The sequence below is a fragment of the Genypterus blacodes genome, unplaced genomic scaffold (genome assembly GCF_046128005.1).
Source record: "Genypterus blacodes isolate CSIRO-AG114 ecotype Tasmania unplaced genomic scaffold, CSIRO-AGI_Gbla_v1 ptg000070l_1, whole genome shotgun sequence".
Lineage (NCBI taxonomy): Eukaryota > Metazoa > Chordata > Actinopteri > Ophidiiformes > Ophidiidae > Genypterus > Genypterus blacodes.
The window spans coordinates 1,438,083-1,454,792 of record NW_027466880.1 but is presented as its reverse complement, the minus strand read 5'-3'; the positions used below and the strand labels follow the sequence as shown (position 1 = coordinate 1,454,792).

Here is a 16,710-nt window from a genome sequence, read left to right as displayed (position 1 = left end):
ATCTTCACCATCATCTTCATCTTCATCGTCTGTACAAGCTACGGGCCTCCACTGTCTTGAGATGTAGTTCTTGCAGTGATACTGTAGTGGGGTATTAAGCTTTAAGCTCAGTGTCGGCCAACAGCAGAGAGTAAATACTTTTCATCCTGGAAGTAAACACACTGAGTACAGCAAAATCAAGTGCAGGTCAACTTCTATCTCTATCCACAAGAGGGCCCACTGTGGCTTAGTCTCCTCACAATGTGTTGTGATAGCTGCCAGAGACTGATGGTACTTCTACATCTTGAAACTCTTCAAAAAAATGAGACTGAATTGATTTTTAGAGTCATTGTCGGCCTTTTAAACCACCATCTTTTACTTGACTTTCATTAGCAGGAATATCAATCATCCATCAATACATCTTTAGACAATAGACAAGAATCAGAGGGTGGGCGGTTCAGACATAAGTCGTAGCACATACACAGCATTACGTGGCCCAGCAAAGAGTGAAGTGAGACAACATCCCCTTCTTCCATTCTTAGACAAAGTCCAGAAGCACAATGGCCAATGAAAATGTGCTTTCTTTTGGGAAGAATGTTTACACAGATTGTGATCAATGTTTATACACATTGATTTCATTGCTGAGGCCAAGAAATGTCAAGCACTGCAAGTCATTTAAAGAGATAAGAGAGTGGAAATATGGCTTAGAAAAACACTTTGCCCTTTAGGTAATATCACAGCCCAGATGAGAGCACATACAGTATCTAGAAGCTGCTGTATGTGCTGACAGAGAAACCACAGTTGGAGGGCATCAACAACAACGGTGCAGAAGTTGTTGGACAAACTGCACTGTGGTTGCTGTTGCCTAAAATTGTCATGATCACCGCGTGAACTCATCATACATGCAATGAACCAACCACAGCCAATTTGGTGACTGAAAGCTGTCCGATCTGATTATCATCATGAAGGAAACAGAACAGTACATTACCTGTGTGCTACATGTATTCACTGTCAACATCTGTGCTTTTGTCTGTGCAGACTGTCCCGTAACCCACCTTCACACCAGCTCTACCTATTACCGTTAACCCCTACCTCCCCTGATCCTCCTTCCCCCACCTCTTAACACAATGTTTCTGGCAAGTTTGGAAGCGACGGGAGGAATGGTGCGCATTGTGTTAATTTACATATACAGTACATGTACATACATACACAATCATCCCATTCCCCAATATGTTCTCAAAGCAGTCTCTCAACTGTGACATCATTCATGATTCACAAAGTACTGTGTATCAATGATGTCATTAACACCTGTGACATCATTCTTGATGTCATTAACAACTGTGAAATCATTCACAATTCCCACAGTTGTAATGACATCATTGACACATGCACACCCATTTCCCACAGATATAATGACATCATCGATACATGCGCACTACTCTGTGAATCGGGAATGCTGTCACAGCACACGTCATATTTTTCTTCACAGGATAGTCAGGAAGAAAATGTGGGAGGCTGGGGTTTGGGGGTGATGGGTAGAGCTGGGGTGGAATATCAGGGTGAAGATGTTACAGGAGGGGTCAACAAGATTTAAGGATGTCATTGAGGGTGAGGAGGGTTGGGATTAGGGGAGAGTAATGCCCTAGTAATTTGTTGATGCCAAAAGAGAAGAGATAAAATGTGACCCCATTGATACAGTAATAATGCAACCATATTAATGTTACAAATCTAAAATCATTACCACACAAACTTCATTGCAGCTCATAAAAAGTGATTTTACTACAGTAAACAATGAAAAACAACCACTCAAATAAATTAAATCCATTTCTCCAGAAGCTAATATGATAGCTTTACATATCCATTTGTCATAGTCGTGATTAAGCAGTCAACCACTTTACGGAAGCAATCCCAAAAATACTCACTTATTTAAAGTGTATATCCTAATTGGTACCCATAGAAAATAATCCCTTCCCCTTTGCCTCGTATCTTTCTGCACACTTTACAAATGAAGGAAGTTTGGCCACAACGATTACACATGAAAATACATCAGCCACATCCTGTGAAAGTCAAACCACAATGAGAGATTAACAGAAAGAGTTTTGCTTTCCCTCTTACCCGATTACAAAATATGCAGCTTGTTACACATTAGACAGGATCACTGGACCAGATACTAATTCCTTTCAAGTAAACATCCACCAAAGTCCACCAAAACAGAATCTCATTTTTAGGCAGTTCTTATCTATATCCATATAACAGAATTGCACCATTCCATGTCATACAGATGATTTACAATTAAAATTGTTCGTGATTCTACAGACACAAGGGACTGCTTACAGGTCTGTGGATTCTTCATCAGACCTGTCTTCCTGATGCATAACTGCTGATGTCCTTGTAATAAATATCTCAGTAGCTGGGGATTGGATCATGTGAGGTGACTGTGTTGGCTCCTTGAAGCTGTCTGTAGATTCAATGACAGATTCTGTCCTCAAGGTCCATCTATTAACAACATAATCTGGCACCACTGATGCTGCGCCAGCATCTCCATCAGTGGAGTCTTTGCCCACAGAGTGAGAGGATGAGGGAGGTGAAGGGGTGAATAGACCTCCTGATACAAAGTGTCCATTATGAAGGGTTTTGATAATGCTGTGTCTGAAGTTGACAGGAGATGGGGGCTGCATGTCGAATTCTACCAGGGGCAGAATACACTTGCGCTCAGTGGCTTTTTGCCACAGTAGCACAGTCTGAGAATCAAGGCCGTTGATGCTTACAGGATCAAAGTTATGTTTAGATGTAAAAACAACATCGTGGTCATGACAAGAAAACATTGTGTTGGTGCTTCCTGGTTTAGACAGGCTGTACTTTGCCCAATTATTTGGCATTAAGTTGTCTGTAGTTCTCTTTGATTTCCTTAGTGGACCTAGTAGTGTGCTCCAAAAGTGTGTTTCCTCCATCCCCTTTGCTACGTCACCTCTGCCCTGCCCATGCGCACGCTTTAAACAATGTCTAGGGGGTTTCCAGAAAATCCAGGATCCCACTACAAGTTCACTGAATCCCCAAGATATCTCAAGAATTCTCGCCCAAAACTGACTGAGCCACCAGCCCCAACTAAAGTGCCTCCAGTTCCCCAGTAGCCCATAAAGCCAGAGGAGACTATAAATCTGAAGACTGCAACAGACAACCCCAAGGAAGGCACACACTGCTGTTACCTGCTTTGAGCGATTCTCAAGCCTCTGTGAAGCACCCCGCTGTGGTACAGAGGACCCAAGGAAACAGTGTAGGGGGGAAAGAGACTGGACAAGGATTCCAATGCAGAAAGGCAGTCCCCAGCAGAGTGAGAGGATTTGTAACAAAAGAGGGAGAGCAGGGGGCACATTTGATGAGAGCAGGTCTGCTACCAATAATGGAGCACAGTGTAGTACAGCCAATCCACCCACCACCCATGGGTGTCGCAGCTTTGAGGGGAAAAGTATGAGTTTTGACCCTCTGAGAGTGACCAGAGAGAGCGTGACCTGAGCCCACAGAAGGAGCAGCAGGGGAAGATTATGGAGAGCAGCCAGAGCAGCACGAGACAGGATCTGACGAGTGCCATAAGGATCGAGGAGAAGGAGCACAGCACGCAGCGTTCCGCTCATCATCAGGAGCCCATTTGTCAAGGTTAGGGCATCACAGAGGGGGTGTAGTAGAGTGCGCGCTCCGAACATTCCCAGAGCAGCCGTGACCGCCATTAATATGAAAAGGCTGGCAGAGCCAAACACATGCAGCTCCCAGGCGAAAGCCAGTGTGCGACTCATATCATCCCAGAGGAGCGTGGTGCCACTGACGTTTGTAAGAACAGCACAATTACTGAGGCCGAGCACACAGGGACTTCCAGGTCCGGCCAACTCCTGGTTTGTCATGGAGTCTAACATGTCAGGGGGCTTAGGACTGTGCCCATCTGAGAGAGAGAGAGAGAGAGAAAGGGAGAGAGAGAGAGAGAGAGAGAGAGAGTACAAAAGAAAGGACTGTATTTTTCCTGCAGCAGAAGTCAATATTTTACCTAAATTACATTCTGATTTGTAATTTCCAAAAATATTTCTGTTGTAATAGTAATGAATTGTAATGTTAAGCTAATAAAGGGATTCAATATTACACTGAATCTTGATGACTCAGTTGATGTACTAAGCCCTAACTGACTACATTCCTTATGTTTAGCACTAATTATACTTAAAGTATCCTTAAAGAAAATGGCTCAAGAATCAGATCAAAGGCAAATGGTGAATTACATTTAATTTTACAAGAGGTTTTGAGTTTAAGTCCAAATTCAAAACTGTTGTGTTTTCTACCACACTATGTTTACTCACCAGTCAAAGTGTCATCATTTAAATGTTTTTCATCTGTGGTTTGACTGTCCTCTGAGAAAGTTTCCTCTGAATGCATGTGTTTACTAAAGTTAAAGTCTGAGTTTTTTATAATTGTGGTACCAGCTTTGTCACGACCCCTTAAAAGGGGAGCAGTTGGTACAGGAGTTGCAGCCGATGTGTTTCCCTCTAGAACGGTGGTCCTAGTTGTGACTTTCCGGGGTGTCAGTAAGGAGGTCAGGAAGGGTGGAGTAGATGAGCGCCTTGATAAATTTCTATTCTCAACATCTCCACCGGATAGATAGACTTTAGAGATGTGATCAGTCTTCTGAGTACTGTCAACGTTATATCCACTGCTTTCCACAGAATCCCTGCTGCTCTGTGAATGGAAGATTATGTCACTATCCAGGCCATCCATGGCATTGTTGTTTCTGTCAGCGTTCCGAATCATCTGGGCTAAATCAAAAGTCCCCAGTGAACGTGAAATTTGAATGATATTTCCATGTGAAGACAAAAAAACAGCAAGGACAGTAAAGAGCAAAGATAAAAGCCTCATTTTGTGAGTCATAAGTAGAAACCCCAAGACCTGCAGAATAACAAACAGGACAGAGAGAGGAAACGGTGAAATGTGTTTCTATATTTCTGTTGAAACCATTTGAAACACGCACAACAGTTGGATGGACTGATTGCCATTTACCATTTATACGACTATAGTACATGAATTCATATTGAACCCTAATCCAGTATCTACACAAATATTGACAACTTCATATGTGAATGACTTGTCTCAGCAAGAAATACCACACAACTTGTACTGTAAGTTTACATCACAAGCTAGTTAGATCTTCGTCTGATATTTGCAATTTACAGATAAAAGCACAGCAAAAAGAATTATCAAATTGTACCACAAAGGAAATAATGTGTTTTTCAACTTAACATCTATGTTCCCTGGGATTGGATTCTCAAACATAATGGTTGTAAACAATGCACTTGTAACTTCCTAAACATTATGTTCATAGTTGTGTGGGAAGGCAATGCATCAACAACAGTACTTTCTGATTACTAAGCATTATTTCTCATTAACCCCCAAAGCACCCTGCCCCATATATAAATCAAATATTTAAATACTGGATAATTAATTTCAAATGTACCTCTCAGTCCTCGTGCGCAGCTTCCTTTTTGCCAATCAGGGGTGGCAGTATTATCTGTTTTCTGACTCGGCTCACAGTGATCACTGCAGTGAGGGTTGAAGTCATTGGATTTACTGGTATAGTCACGGCCGTGGCTTTAAGTTGACGTCTAACACCTATTAACGGGTCAGTTGGTTGGCAGCCTCCCATCTCAGTGTTGCCTGCTAAATCAAGCCCCTAACTATCAGGAGCCACTCCTGAAAGAAAACTCCTTTAACACTTGCCAGGTTGTTGTCTTCAGATAAACAATTGACCATTAAAGTTCCCAAGCCTTGCCCGCCTCTTTCCTCCGCAGCTGTGTTTGGGTAATCCTCTCTCTACAGGATTACATTAAGATTCTTACTGGAGCACGAAGACAGTTAATGGTATAAACCCATCCTGACATAGGCACAGTAGTATACATACACTCTCAGTGTCATGCTAACCTGTGGGCTTAAACATGATACGTCATTAGGGACTGTGAGCGTTTTTGGCACATATAAAAAGGAATAAGACATTTTTATTATCACAACAGAAACAGATAAACTGCGAGAAGATTGATAGATTGAATTTAAGATATTAATGTGTTTTGTTAACAAACAAAAAACCCTTACAATTGTTTTTTTTAAACCCTGTTATTTATTTATTTATCCATCCATTCACCTTCTATCACCACCAGAGAGCCCTTGCAGAATCAGTCAGTCTGAGTGTGGGAATTAACTCTTTCCCATCCAGTGTGTATAAGACATAGAGTATGCACACAGCAGATCTGTTTAAGTCCACCTTAAGAGAGCCGAGAGGCAGCGTGTTGTGGGGAGAACAGGGGGAGGCCCTCAGCGGCACATGCCTGGCTCTTTAAGGCAGACTGGGGAAGTTAGATTCTGTTAAAGGCACATGCATTTAAAAGGTCAGCGGGCATCAGCTGGCATGACAACTGAGCAACATCACACTGATAAACATTACAAATTGATTTGTAAAAGTCTGCACAATGATTCTGTGTCATATTTTATATCAGATTGATTTTAAAACCCGGCACTGGTTTGTTCTGGCCTGATGTAGTGATGTTGTTGTTGACTCCTCTCAATTATGACATGTAAACAAAGCCCAAACAACCACTCGTGTAAAAATCTAGACGAAAACAATTATATTGAAAGAAAAATAAAGTTTCAGTATGTAGTTCATTAGCAGAATTAAATCATCCTATAATCTGACATTATCTAATTAGTTTAAATCGATTTACTGCCCTTTCCTGGTGAATAAATGGATAATAAAAGGGTTACGGTGGGCTAACTGCGTGTATGAATGCATGTATGAATCTGGTGATTTTTGCAATTATTTACATTTATCTGAGTTGTTTGCATTTATCTATCCATCTATCAGAGTTCCAGCAGGCATTACTTGATATCTTATTATGATCTGGCCAAGTTAACCACACAAACCACGAGTCATTCTGGTGAAGATGTAATTATACTGTGAGACAGCAATAAACAGCACATGCAGGTTCTCCTTGCGTAAATGTTTTAGATATCCGCATAATTCCCGTCTGTGGGTCATTGGATGAATTGTTTGTAGCAGTCAGACTCGGCGGGACCATTTGGCAGAGCAGCCCGACGAGGAATCGCCGAGTTCTCAGACCCACTTCCGTCATTTTAAACCCAGTCTGTATAAATATATTGAATATTATCGCCCGGGTGTTCAAGCGTGTAGCGATGCGTGTTTGGGACACAGATCGGAGCTTTGTAGGAGCTGTGAAAGTTGTTTTTCCAGTCGGAGGCAGCGCATGAATCTTTACACCGAAATAAGAAGACGTCATAGACCTCGCCTCCCCACTGCTGCTGCTGCTCTTACATTTTTATTGCAATCTAATCACAGCATTGTTTTCGGTATTAACACCGCTGCAATGTGCGCTATGTAGCGAAGTAAAGGACACGCGGATGGTAGCTGTTAGACGTTTATCGGCTTTTTAGTTTTAAACACCGTGCCTTGGCGGAAAGGAGAGGATTTCGTTTTATTTAAGGTAGCGTGAGAGGATCCACACACAGCCGTCGAGCTAGCTAGCGAGCTAACGTTAGCGCTGCTATTAGCTAGCGTAATTTACAGCAATGAATGGATTGTTTTTAGCGCTGATAGTTTGCACCAGAACGAGTTACAGAACTGGACCGCATTAGCTCCGTTTCTGATTGACGCTATGCTATGCTTCAGTCAATGTTTGCTATCCAACTTATTAGTTATCCAGATGCTAACCGTGCTAACACTATCACGCTAGCGTGCTAAGGCTCATAACGTATACAGTAAAGGTAGCTAGCTGATGCTGTCACGTTTAAACAGGCGACTGAGCGTGAACTCGCTTGTAATTATTTTGAAAATGTGTGTGTTATGCCACTTTGGTGTCAGTAAAAAAGTTTAAATGGTGGTGCAGTCGTTGTTATACAAAAGAAAACGAACATGCAGACTTTTGTCCTCATTTACACACTGTAACCCTAAATCCCCATTGTTTTAAGGCAATTCCAATGAAAATAATCGTCCCTTCTTTATTGAAAAATAAGATCTACAGTAGGAACTCCACGGACATGTAAGCAGTTCTCCTGTGTCATCATTGTAGGTGGGGGTGACCATGAACGAGCAGGAGAGCGGGGTGGTCTCCTTTGACGAGTATGTGCGGCAGAAGGCCCGCACTGTGCCTCAGCACAGGATGAAGGAGTTCCTGGAGTCCCTCGCCAAGGGCCCAGAGGTGCTGCAGGAGTTCAGCCAGCAGGGAGGAGGAGTACCCACCACCACAGCCATGGTGTACCACCAGCAAGGCACCAACTGTGTGTACACCGACAGCACAGAGGTGGCTGGGTCCCTCTTAGAGCTGGCTTGTCCGGTAAGAGCCTACTTGTAGTCAAATCTCCTTTTCTTTACTCCGAAAATATTGTCTCCAGTTGCTGTGGTGAACAATAATTGGTATATTTTCATACGTGTGCATGCTTTTGTTTGACAGGTACAGGTGACCTCAGCGGAGATTTCACCTCAGCTGTCTATTCAAGGGTCTGATCAGCAGCTTCAAGTGCAGGTTAGAGCCCAGACATCACACCAGCATGCCAGTGTTATTGACTTGTAGAAAGATAAAAGTCAACTACACAGAATCATTGTTTTGCACACCATTTTACCCTTCTGCTTAGTATGTTTCAGCTGAGTTTATTGACTGTTAAATATTTCCAAAATCCAACAATGGTAGTTTGTTTTTGAGTGACCCTATCTGCTGGTCTCACCACTTCAGCCTACATTCAATTTCTCCAATATTATCATGGCACAAAAAAGAGAAGTTGAGTTTGTTTATTGTGCTTGAAGACATTAGTCGGCTTATTAAAGTAGAATTGTGTCCAACTGCGCAGGTCAGATGTGACTGCAAATCTCCAGATCCAGTTATTATTCTTTGTCAAGAGGAACATAAATGAGAAGGAAACATGGAGCTTGTGTTGATAGTTTAAATACAGTATGTTATAGGTGTTGTACAGCTCTGCTCTGTCACTTCCTGCTGCTGGCCAAAGATGATGCGTGTGGTTTCGACCATAATGACATAATACAGTTTATCATTTTGTATTACCTGCTTTCAGGATGTGGCTGCTCATGAAGATCTCAATCAAATATTAAGTCTCTTACATTCTATAAATTCTATGATGACTGATTTCTAATATTAAGTATTATTCTGATCAGTGGAGTACCTTGGTTACGTTCATTTATTCATTCATTCATTCAACCATGGACTCCTGTACTCGAGCTTAACCTGTCTGTGACCCCACTGGTTGCTAGGAGGTTTGGCAGCTGATGGCAGATTTAACCAGGATCAGTCACTCACCTCATCCATTGTTACACTTTTGAACTGTATCCTGACACTGTATCCTTACACGTGTAAACATGACTGAACATGAGATGAGCCTAGTATCAGAATGCCATACTGTTTTTGAACATACAGTCGACTGTTGGAATTGTCACAAAGCAGAATTCACAAACCCTTTCAGCAAACAGTCAGATATGTAATTCTTTGGTGTGATGCTGACAGGCTTCCTACTCTCCCTCTGCTCTAGGTTCAGATTCAGGGACAGCAGAACCAAACAATTAGCCAGGTGCTCCAGGTGGCCTCACCCTCTCAGCACGACCTGCAGGGAATTACAGGAGCCCAGCTTGTCCAGCATGGAGATCTCACAGAGGAGCAACAACAGCAGGTTCTGCACTGACAAAGTCAACAGTATCACGTGCATAAATGTGATGCGTCACTGTTGGTTTGAGCACTATCTTGCCTGTATTTCACAGTTACAGGCACAGTTGGTTGCAGCTGTAGCTGGAGGACAACAAATCCAGTTGTCAAGTGGCCAACACATACAACTACAAGGAGCCCAGCAAATTCAGTTGCCGGGGGGCCAACACATTCAACTCCAAGCTGGCCAACAGATCCAACTACAGGGCGGCCAACAGATCCAGCTACAGGGCGGCCAACAGATCCAGCTACAGGGCGGCCAACAGATCCATCTGCAGGGCGGCCAACAGATCCAGCTGCAAGGCGGTCAACAGATCCAGCTGCAGGGTGGCCAACAGATCCAGCTGCCAGGTGGCCAACAGATCCAGCTGCAGGGCGGCCAACAGATCCAGCTGCCGGGTGGCCAACAGATCCAGCTGCAAGGTGGCCAACAGATCCAGCTGCCGGGTGGCCAACAGATCCAGCTGCCGGGTGGCCAACAGATCCAGCTGCAAGGTGGCCAACACATTCAGCTGCCAGGTGGCCAACAGATCCAAATTCAGACCGTAGAGGCCATGTCTCCTTCCCAGCTACAAGACTCTCATAGGGAGACGGAGAGAAGGTCGGGCTGTGCGTCTACTGTTCTCCAACCTGCCAAAAAGCGCAAGGTGGATGTCCCCCTAGCTGTGTCTTATGCCACTCAACAGGGACAACAGGTGGCCACAGTCCTGACTATCCCTCAAGGCCAGCAACAAAGCTACGTGTCCCTCCGACCAGATCTGCTCACTGTTGACAGCACTCAGTTGTACAGCACCACAGGCACAATCACGGGTCCCACCGGTGAGACCTGGACCATCCCAGTTTACTCTACTCCTCAACAGCAGGGTGTAGCTCATATTGCCATACCACAGGAGGCGTACAGCACAGTGCAAGTCACTACTACCAATGGTAAGGACAAAATGGCCTCTTCTGGATCTGTAGAGTTGCAAGCATCCTCGACTGGGACACAGGAAGAAGTCGTGCAGACCCTTTTCCCTGCACAGTTCATGAACGGGAACATTCACATTCCTGTGGCAGTGCAGACCGTTGGAGGGACATATAATACCACACAGTCGGTCCAGATATGGGACCCAAATCAACACCACGGCCAAGTAGAAGAGGGGCAAGAAGAGCAGCTCCACCTGCAGGTCAGAGTGCACTTTAACTTCCAGCCATATGGTAAACACCGGAATTTTTAACTCCACTATTCTGTGATCGTTGTGATTATTGTAGAACCATCCTGGTTTCATTGCCTGTTTGGGATGGAATTATCAATATGGAAGCTCTGTTTTCTTTTTCAAGAGATTACAATTTCTGTCTTAACTCTTAAAATATGATCACATTTAATTCCCAGGAAGCAGTAACTTAGACATTTTCTTTCATCTTGGACTTTTCAAGGGTCAAGTAGAGACAGAAGGTCAAGCTGAGCCCCCGTCCGAGCTGCTCATCCCCGCCTGTCTAAAGCCAGAAGAGGGCCTGGAGGTCTGGCGCCTTTGGGCCGAGCGAAAAAACACGGAGCTAAGCAAGCAGGAGAAGACAAAACTGGCACCCATCGGACGTAAGTCTGTCCCACAGACACTTGAACATCCCGATTTGAAGCTCTTATAAGGAAGTACTTGTCTGCCAGACCACCATTTAGACACAACTAACAACTCTGCTCGCCGCTTCTCTTCTGTGGTCATATTCAGGTCGACAGCCTCTGCGCTTTCAGGAGGACTTGGTGTCCTGTGCGGTAGCTGAGCTAAACCTGGGCCTTTCCCTCATGACACAGGAGGCCCGAGGATCAGACGACGAACAATTTGCATCCGATGTTCTGTATTACGTCTTTCTGTGTATACAAAAGGTTGGTGTCACCCACCCATCAAACACTGACTTCCACACTGCTGCAAACAAAGTACAGAGCCAAAGTGCTAACCAAAAGCTACTTTATGTCTAACCTCTTCATCTCTTTTGACAGTATCTCTTTGAACATGAACGCGTGGACGACATTTTCTCCGACCCGTATTACACACGTTTCTGTCAGTGTTTACACAAACTCCTGGACGGCTGGAAACCCAGTATCCATCCATTAGGTAAGACACTCGACAATCAACATCTTTATGGGTTTTTTTGTATTGTAGGAATTCAAGCTGATACACATCTTCTCCTTAGGTTATATCATTCCAAGTCATGTGACAGAGGAGATGCTGTGGGAGTGTAAACAGCTCGGGGCACATTCCCCAGCCACCCTGCTCACAACCCTCATGTATTTCAACACCAAGTGAGTTAGTAGCTTTTACTGCAGAATAACCAGAATCTGCGCCGTCATCGCACATATGCTCCATACATGTAATCATATGTAAATACTGGTTAATCATTTCTCTTTCCCACAGGTATTTCCGTCTGATAACAGCTGAACAACACATGAAAGTAGCCTTCTCTAAAGTGCTCAGACACGCCAGGAAGAACCCCTGCAACGCCAAGGACAAAACAACCAGTATCCGCCTTCTCAAAGCGCAAGGTCCCAGTAGCTCTATACAGACACGGCCTCAATACACTCCACTTCACGTTGAGGTCATTCATTGACCCCCAAAAATGTAGCTGACATTACTCGTGACTTCTTTTTCAGTGACTGATGACGGCTTTGAAGAACAGGTGGAGGATCCAGAGAATCCGCTCCGTTGTCCCATTAAACTCTACGACTTTTATCTCTTCAAATGGTGGGTTTGTTTATATTTGTAACTGCATCGTTCATGACTAAATGTACGTACATATCCTCACAAGCTGATCTCCCTTTTCCCTCTCCCAGCCCTCAAAGCATTAAAGGACGCAACGACGCGTACTACATGACTCCAGAGCCGGTCGTGGCACCAAACAGCCCGATGTGGTATTCATCTCAGCCCCTCACAAGTCAGCAGGTTGAGCTCATGCTGGCTCGCATCATCGTGGTGCGGGAGATCCAGGAGGTCATCAACACCGGAGGGGAGAACATGCACTGAGCCCGTGAAGAAGCTTTTCCCACGGGCTCATTGTGGACTCAAGATCAATACGTGTGCCTGCACAAACATCTCAACAAAAAAAAAAGAAAAAGCGAAGAGTCACCAAGGCCTTGTGTTCTCTCTCCTTCTGATTTTGTGCTTTGGGATGATGGATGGAACTGTTGCTTGATCACATTTTGTAAGCTGTTGCCTTCATACCTTTTGAACTGGGAATTGTGAGAGATTTAGGCTGGAATCTCTCCACCAGGATCGATCGTCGTCGATCTCTTGGGGCTGCAGCATCCTCAGTTGAGCAGTGTCTTTTAAATTGGCCGGTAAGATTTAGTCTCAAACATCATTCAAAGATATTTAACCCTTCATTTTGTAAGTCCACATAACCAAATCTTCTGTAAAGTCCCACAAGGACACATTGGACCTGAACAGACTACAACAGGGGCCACTACTCAGAACTTTTTTTGTATAGTGCATTTTGGATCCTCTGTATGTATGGATGCGTTCAAACCTGGAAAAAAAAAAACTTGTGCCTGTGTTTTCAAAAATGAGATAATTTATGCTTGTGAATCTTTTGAGTGCCTTTGACATCGAGTTGAACCTCAAATATTCACATGGTCAAGTGCTGTACTGGAGTCATTCAGAAAGATTGCAAAAACTTCTCAGGTTGAATCACCCTTAAAAGATTTTGTTAAATTTATGCCTGTATGCATAGGTCATTAAAACAAGACATATAGAACAACTTTGCAACCGTTTAGTCAACATAGAATCAATCATTGTAGGGTTAAGAGTCATGTTAGGCAATCTAAAGATGAACTGCATCCAGCTCACTGTGTTTGTGGCAGTTACTAAGTATTTGGTCTGGGCCAATGGAAAAACACCCGAGTCAGCCAACAGCCTGCCATGAAATGTGCACATTTAACCACATGTAATGACAAGTGTACAAACCTTTAATGGAATGTAACTATACAGATGGTAATGCAACTCCAGTCCATTTATTATTAAAGTATGTTGTATAGAACTGTACACCGACATAGGAGCAATCACATCTGTCATTTTACACACACACACTTCTTCTTTGTTTTTGCTTGAATCTTACATTCCAGGCCTACAAATGACCTCATCTGGACAATCTTCTCCATTTAATTTAAATGGGTTTTAGTGTCTTTGTCTCCAGGTATCAGTCTGAAGTCCTTCAAAATTAACCGGATCCAAAGAATTCCTAAGTGACCGCTAAAAGGGAAGGCGGTGGTCATTCAGGATCTTTTTCGTTCGGCAAAGTTAAAAGCAGTCGACTCAGTGATTGGCTGAAGTATTTGGGCAGAGGACAGGACACTCTGAAGTCTGCTTGAGATTTCCCCTGCAGTGTCAGCTGGCGAGCGTGCAAATGAAGTGGAAGATGGCGGCTCTTGCTCTGTTCCAGTCCGAGCTTTCTTAACACGTGGTCCGGTAGTTTCTGTGGATCAGAACGTGTCATGTGAGATATTTCTTATAAGATGTACAACACCGATTCAAAAAAGGAAGAGGCCCTCCAAGCTCATGCAACAGAAACTTAAATTATAGTATATATGAATATTTAAGCAATGCGAAGGCTCCGACTTCTAAGGTTCAAAGGTTATGGACCGCAACACAACTTATGTGTTTTCGACGTGACAAATGGCCCATGATAGAAAAATGCGGCGGTGATGTTGGGTGGTCAAGTTTTACTATCACCGTAACGGCTAACATTTATGCACTGTTGTGAGGCACCGATTTTGGAACACAGTTAACTTTACAGGACACAAGGGATCTATGATGGTTTATGGGATGTTCTACTGGAAGTCATGTCACTGGGTCCATTAAACTCTGCAGCTCTGTAAACCTGCCTGTCATAATACAAGAACTCTTCAACAATGGTTAAGGCAATGTTCAAGACAACTGTTATCCCCTGATATCAACCTACTTAAACACTGTGGGGCAGAACGCATGTGTGACACTTAGAACATTACACACAAACACTATTTTACCTGTGGTGCCAATTTGCTCCAGTTGGAGTATTTGTGGTCTCCAAGAATGGGGCAAGACAGGGCTAACGCCATATGGACCCTCATCTGGTGCTTCACTCCTGTACATTGGAAACAGTGATCGATGAGTTTCAAAGGCCAAAGACACAGATTATCAAAGACCTTAGGTCTCTTTACCTGTAATTGGCTGAAGCTCCACAAGGCTGCAACCACTGCTGCTGTCCAGGACTCTGTACTTGGTCGCTGCTGGATGGGCCTGCCGCTGGGCACGGACTTTGGTTAAACCGTCTCCTGTATCATTCATTCTGTAGACGGGACTAAGAGCCATCTGAAAAAGACAGGAGGTGCTTGAAAACTTCACATTTCTGTAGAGGAATATTTTCTCAATGAGTGTTTTAAAGATTACTCTATTCATTTACTTAAAAAACACACACACACACACCAAGTTCTAAAAGTTCTGCCAAAATAAAAGATCACATTTTTAACATGAAAAAAACAAGCAAACAAACATCACACTAATTGTTACAACATCACCAAAGAAGAAAAGGCACCTTGTAATGAGGCCGGGGCCCTGGGACCTCTTTCTCCACGATGGGAATATCGATCACTCCTTGGGATGGTACAGGTACACCCACTGTGATGACCCTTAAAGGAACAGTATGTTAATACATGACGGATTGTGATCTGCGGTGCATTCAATGTCTAATATGATGAAAGATTTAAGGTTTCGCAAGAGAACAAAGTCCATATTCTACCACAATATACTGAATCTTACCAGTATGTTGTTTGCACTTGGTTGTTTTTGCAGAGGTTCAGTATTTGCTCAACTGCTTCTTCATGCCTTGCCAGCAGCAAAGTTCCTGTTGTCTCCTTCTCAAGTCCCAGACAGGGGAACAGCTGAGATTCAGACCTGCTCTTCATCCCATCCATCAGTTTGCAGAGGACAGGAAGCACAGAGGAGATGGATGTAGCCCCAGAATCATCTAAAAGCAGGAGCAAAATGTTCACAATTATAAGACTATAAACATTCTGAAATGAAGAAATGCCTATTCCTGAAATTGTTGTCCAGACAAAACAAGCATTCTGAAGGCATTGGGCTCTGGTACTAAAAACAATACTTAAATCTGATTTGAAGTGCAAATTACCACAATAATAGGCTGTATTATTATAATGAATCATTTATTTATTGGTGCAATTGGACACAAAATGAGAGGTAACATTAGACAGACATATAACAGATGAGATCTTACATAGAAATTCCACGGAAAACATCAAATTGAGAGTAAAAGAAAGGATGAGCAGGAATATGCAGAGCTCCTGGAATCTTGACATATGATCTAATAATATAAAATACAATATCCAGCTGTAACGCATTCACCTTTGACGGGGACCCCGTACGGTTTGTTGATAACCACATAGTCCCGGTTCTGGTACAGCGTGGATCTGTGGAGGTGTTTGGCCAGCACGTTAGGATGAACGTTCTGGAGCTGCAGAGTGAAGCGTTTCAGATCCGTCACCCTCTTTTGCTGTGCGGACATCGCTGGTTCGGACGCCTTTCCCTGCGTCTTCTCCTGTTTGGACGCCTTTCCCTGCATCTTCTCCTGTTCGGACGCCTTTCCCTGCATCTTCTCCTGTTGGATCTTCCGGGCCAGGTCGATGGCCCTCAGGCGAGGTTTCTGTCCCGGTTCCGAGGCTGATTCGGGCTTGGTCCCGGTAACGTTAGCATGCCTCCGGCTTAGAGGCGGCGCTGCCACCGGGCACTGACAGCGATTTGTTAATATTCTACCTGACGAGAACCGCGTGTTGAAGCCCAGGGGCCAGTCAGCGGGACGAACAATTCTCCTACACACGTTCATTTTGGCTCAATGTGGAGATAAACCTGCTAGTTTCAGAGAAAACATGTGTTTACACATGCCGCCACAATTTCCGGTAAAACACAAGGTCAGCCCTTTCAGAATAAAAGCCACAGAGGCGTATACATTCACACACAAAAAC

General features: G+C 43.8%; 2 protein-coding genes across 2 annotated transcripts; one reads left to right on the top strand and one right to left on the bottom strand.

Annotated features, from left to right (window-relative positions):
* The first annotated feature begins 7,151 nt into the window (after positions 1 to 7,151).
* Positions 7,152 to 13,733, top strand: LOC143005222 (transcriptional regulator QRICH1-like). Its single transcript, XM_076156483.1, has 12 exons — positions 7,152 to 7,502; positions 8,088 to 8,351; positions 8,469 to 8,540; positions 9,556 to 9,693; positions 9,782 to 10,891; positions 11,142 to 11,301; positions 11,432 to 11,586; positions 11,701 to 11,815; positions 11,895 to 12,003; positions 12,116 to 12,243; positions 12,352 to 12,442; positions 12,532 to 13,733. Exons 2-12 carry the CDS (start codon positions 8,100 to 8,102, stop codon positions 12,719 to 12,721), a joined length of 2,520 nt encoding a protein of 839 aa, XP_076012598.1. The 5' UTR covers positions 7,152 to 7,502; positions 8,088 to 8,099; the 3' UTR covers positions 12,722 to 13,733.
* Positions 13,642 to 16,661, bottom strand: rpusd4 (RNA pseudouridine synthase D4). Its single transcript, XM_076156484.1, has 6 exons — positions 16,094 to 16,661; positions 15,491 to 15,698; positions 15,267 to 15,360; positions 14,893 to 15,043; positions 14,719 to 14,816; positions 13,642 to 14,168 (listed from the first exon to the last, which is right to left on the bottom strand). The coding sequence occupies exons 1-6, from the start codon at positions 16,569 to 16,571 to the stop codon at positions 13,965 to 13,967; spliced, it is 1,233 nt and encodes a 410-aa protein (XP_076012599.1). The 5' UTR covers positions 16,572 to 16,661; the 3' UTR covers positions 13,642 to 13,964.
* Positions 16,662 to 16,710: the final 49 nt, after the last annotated feature.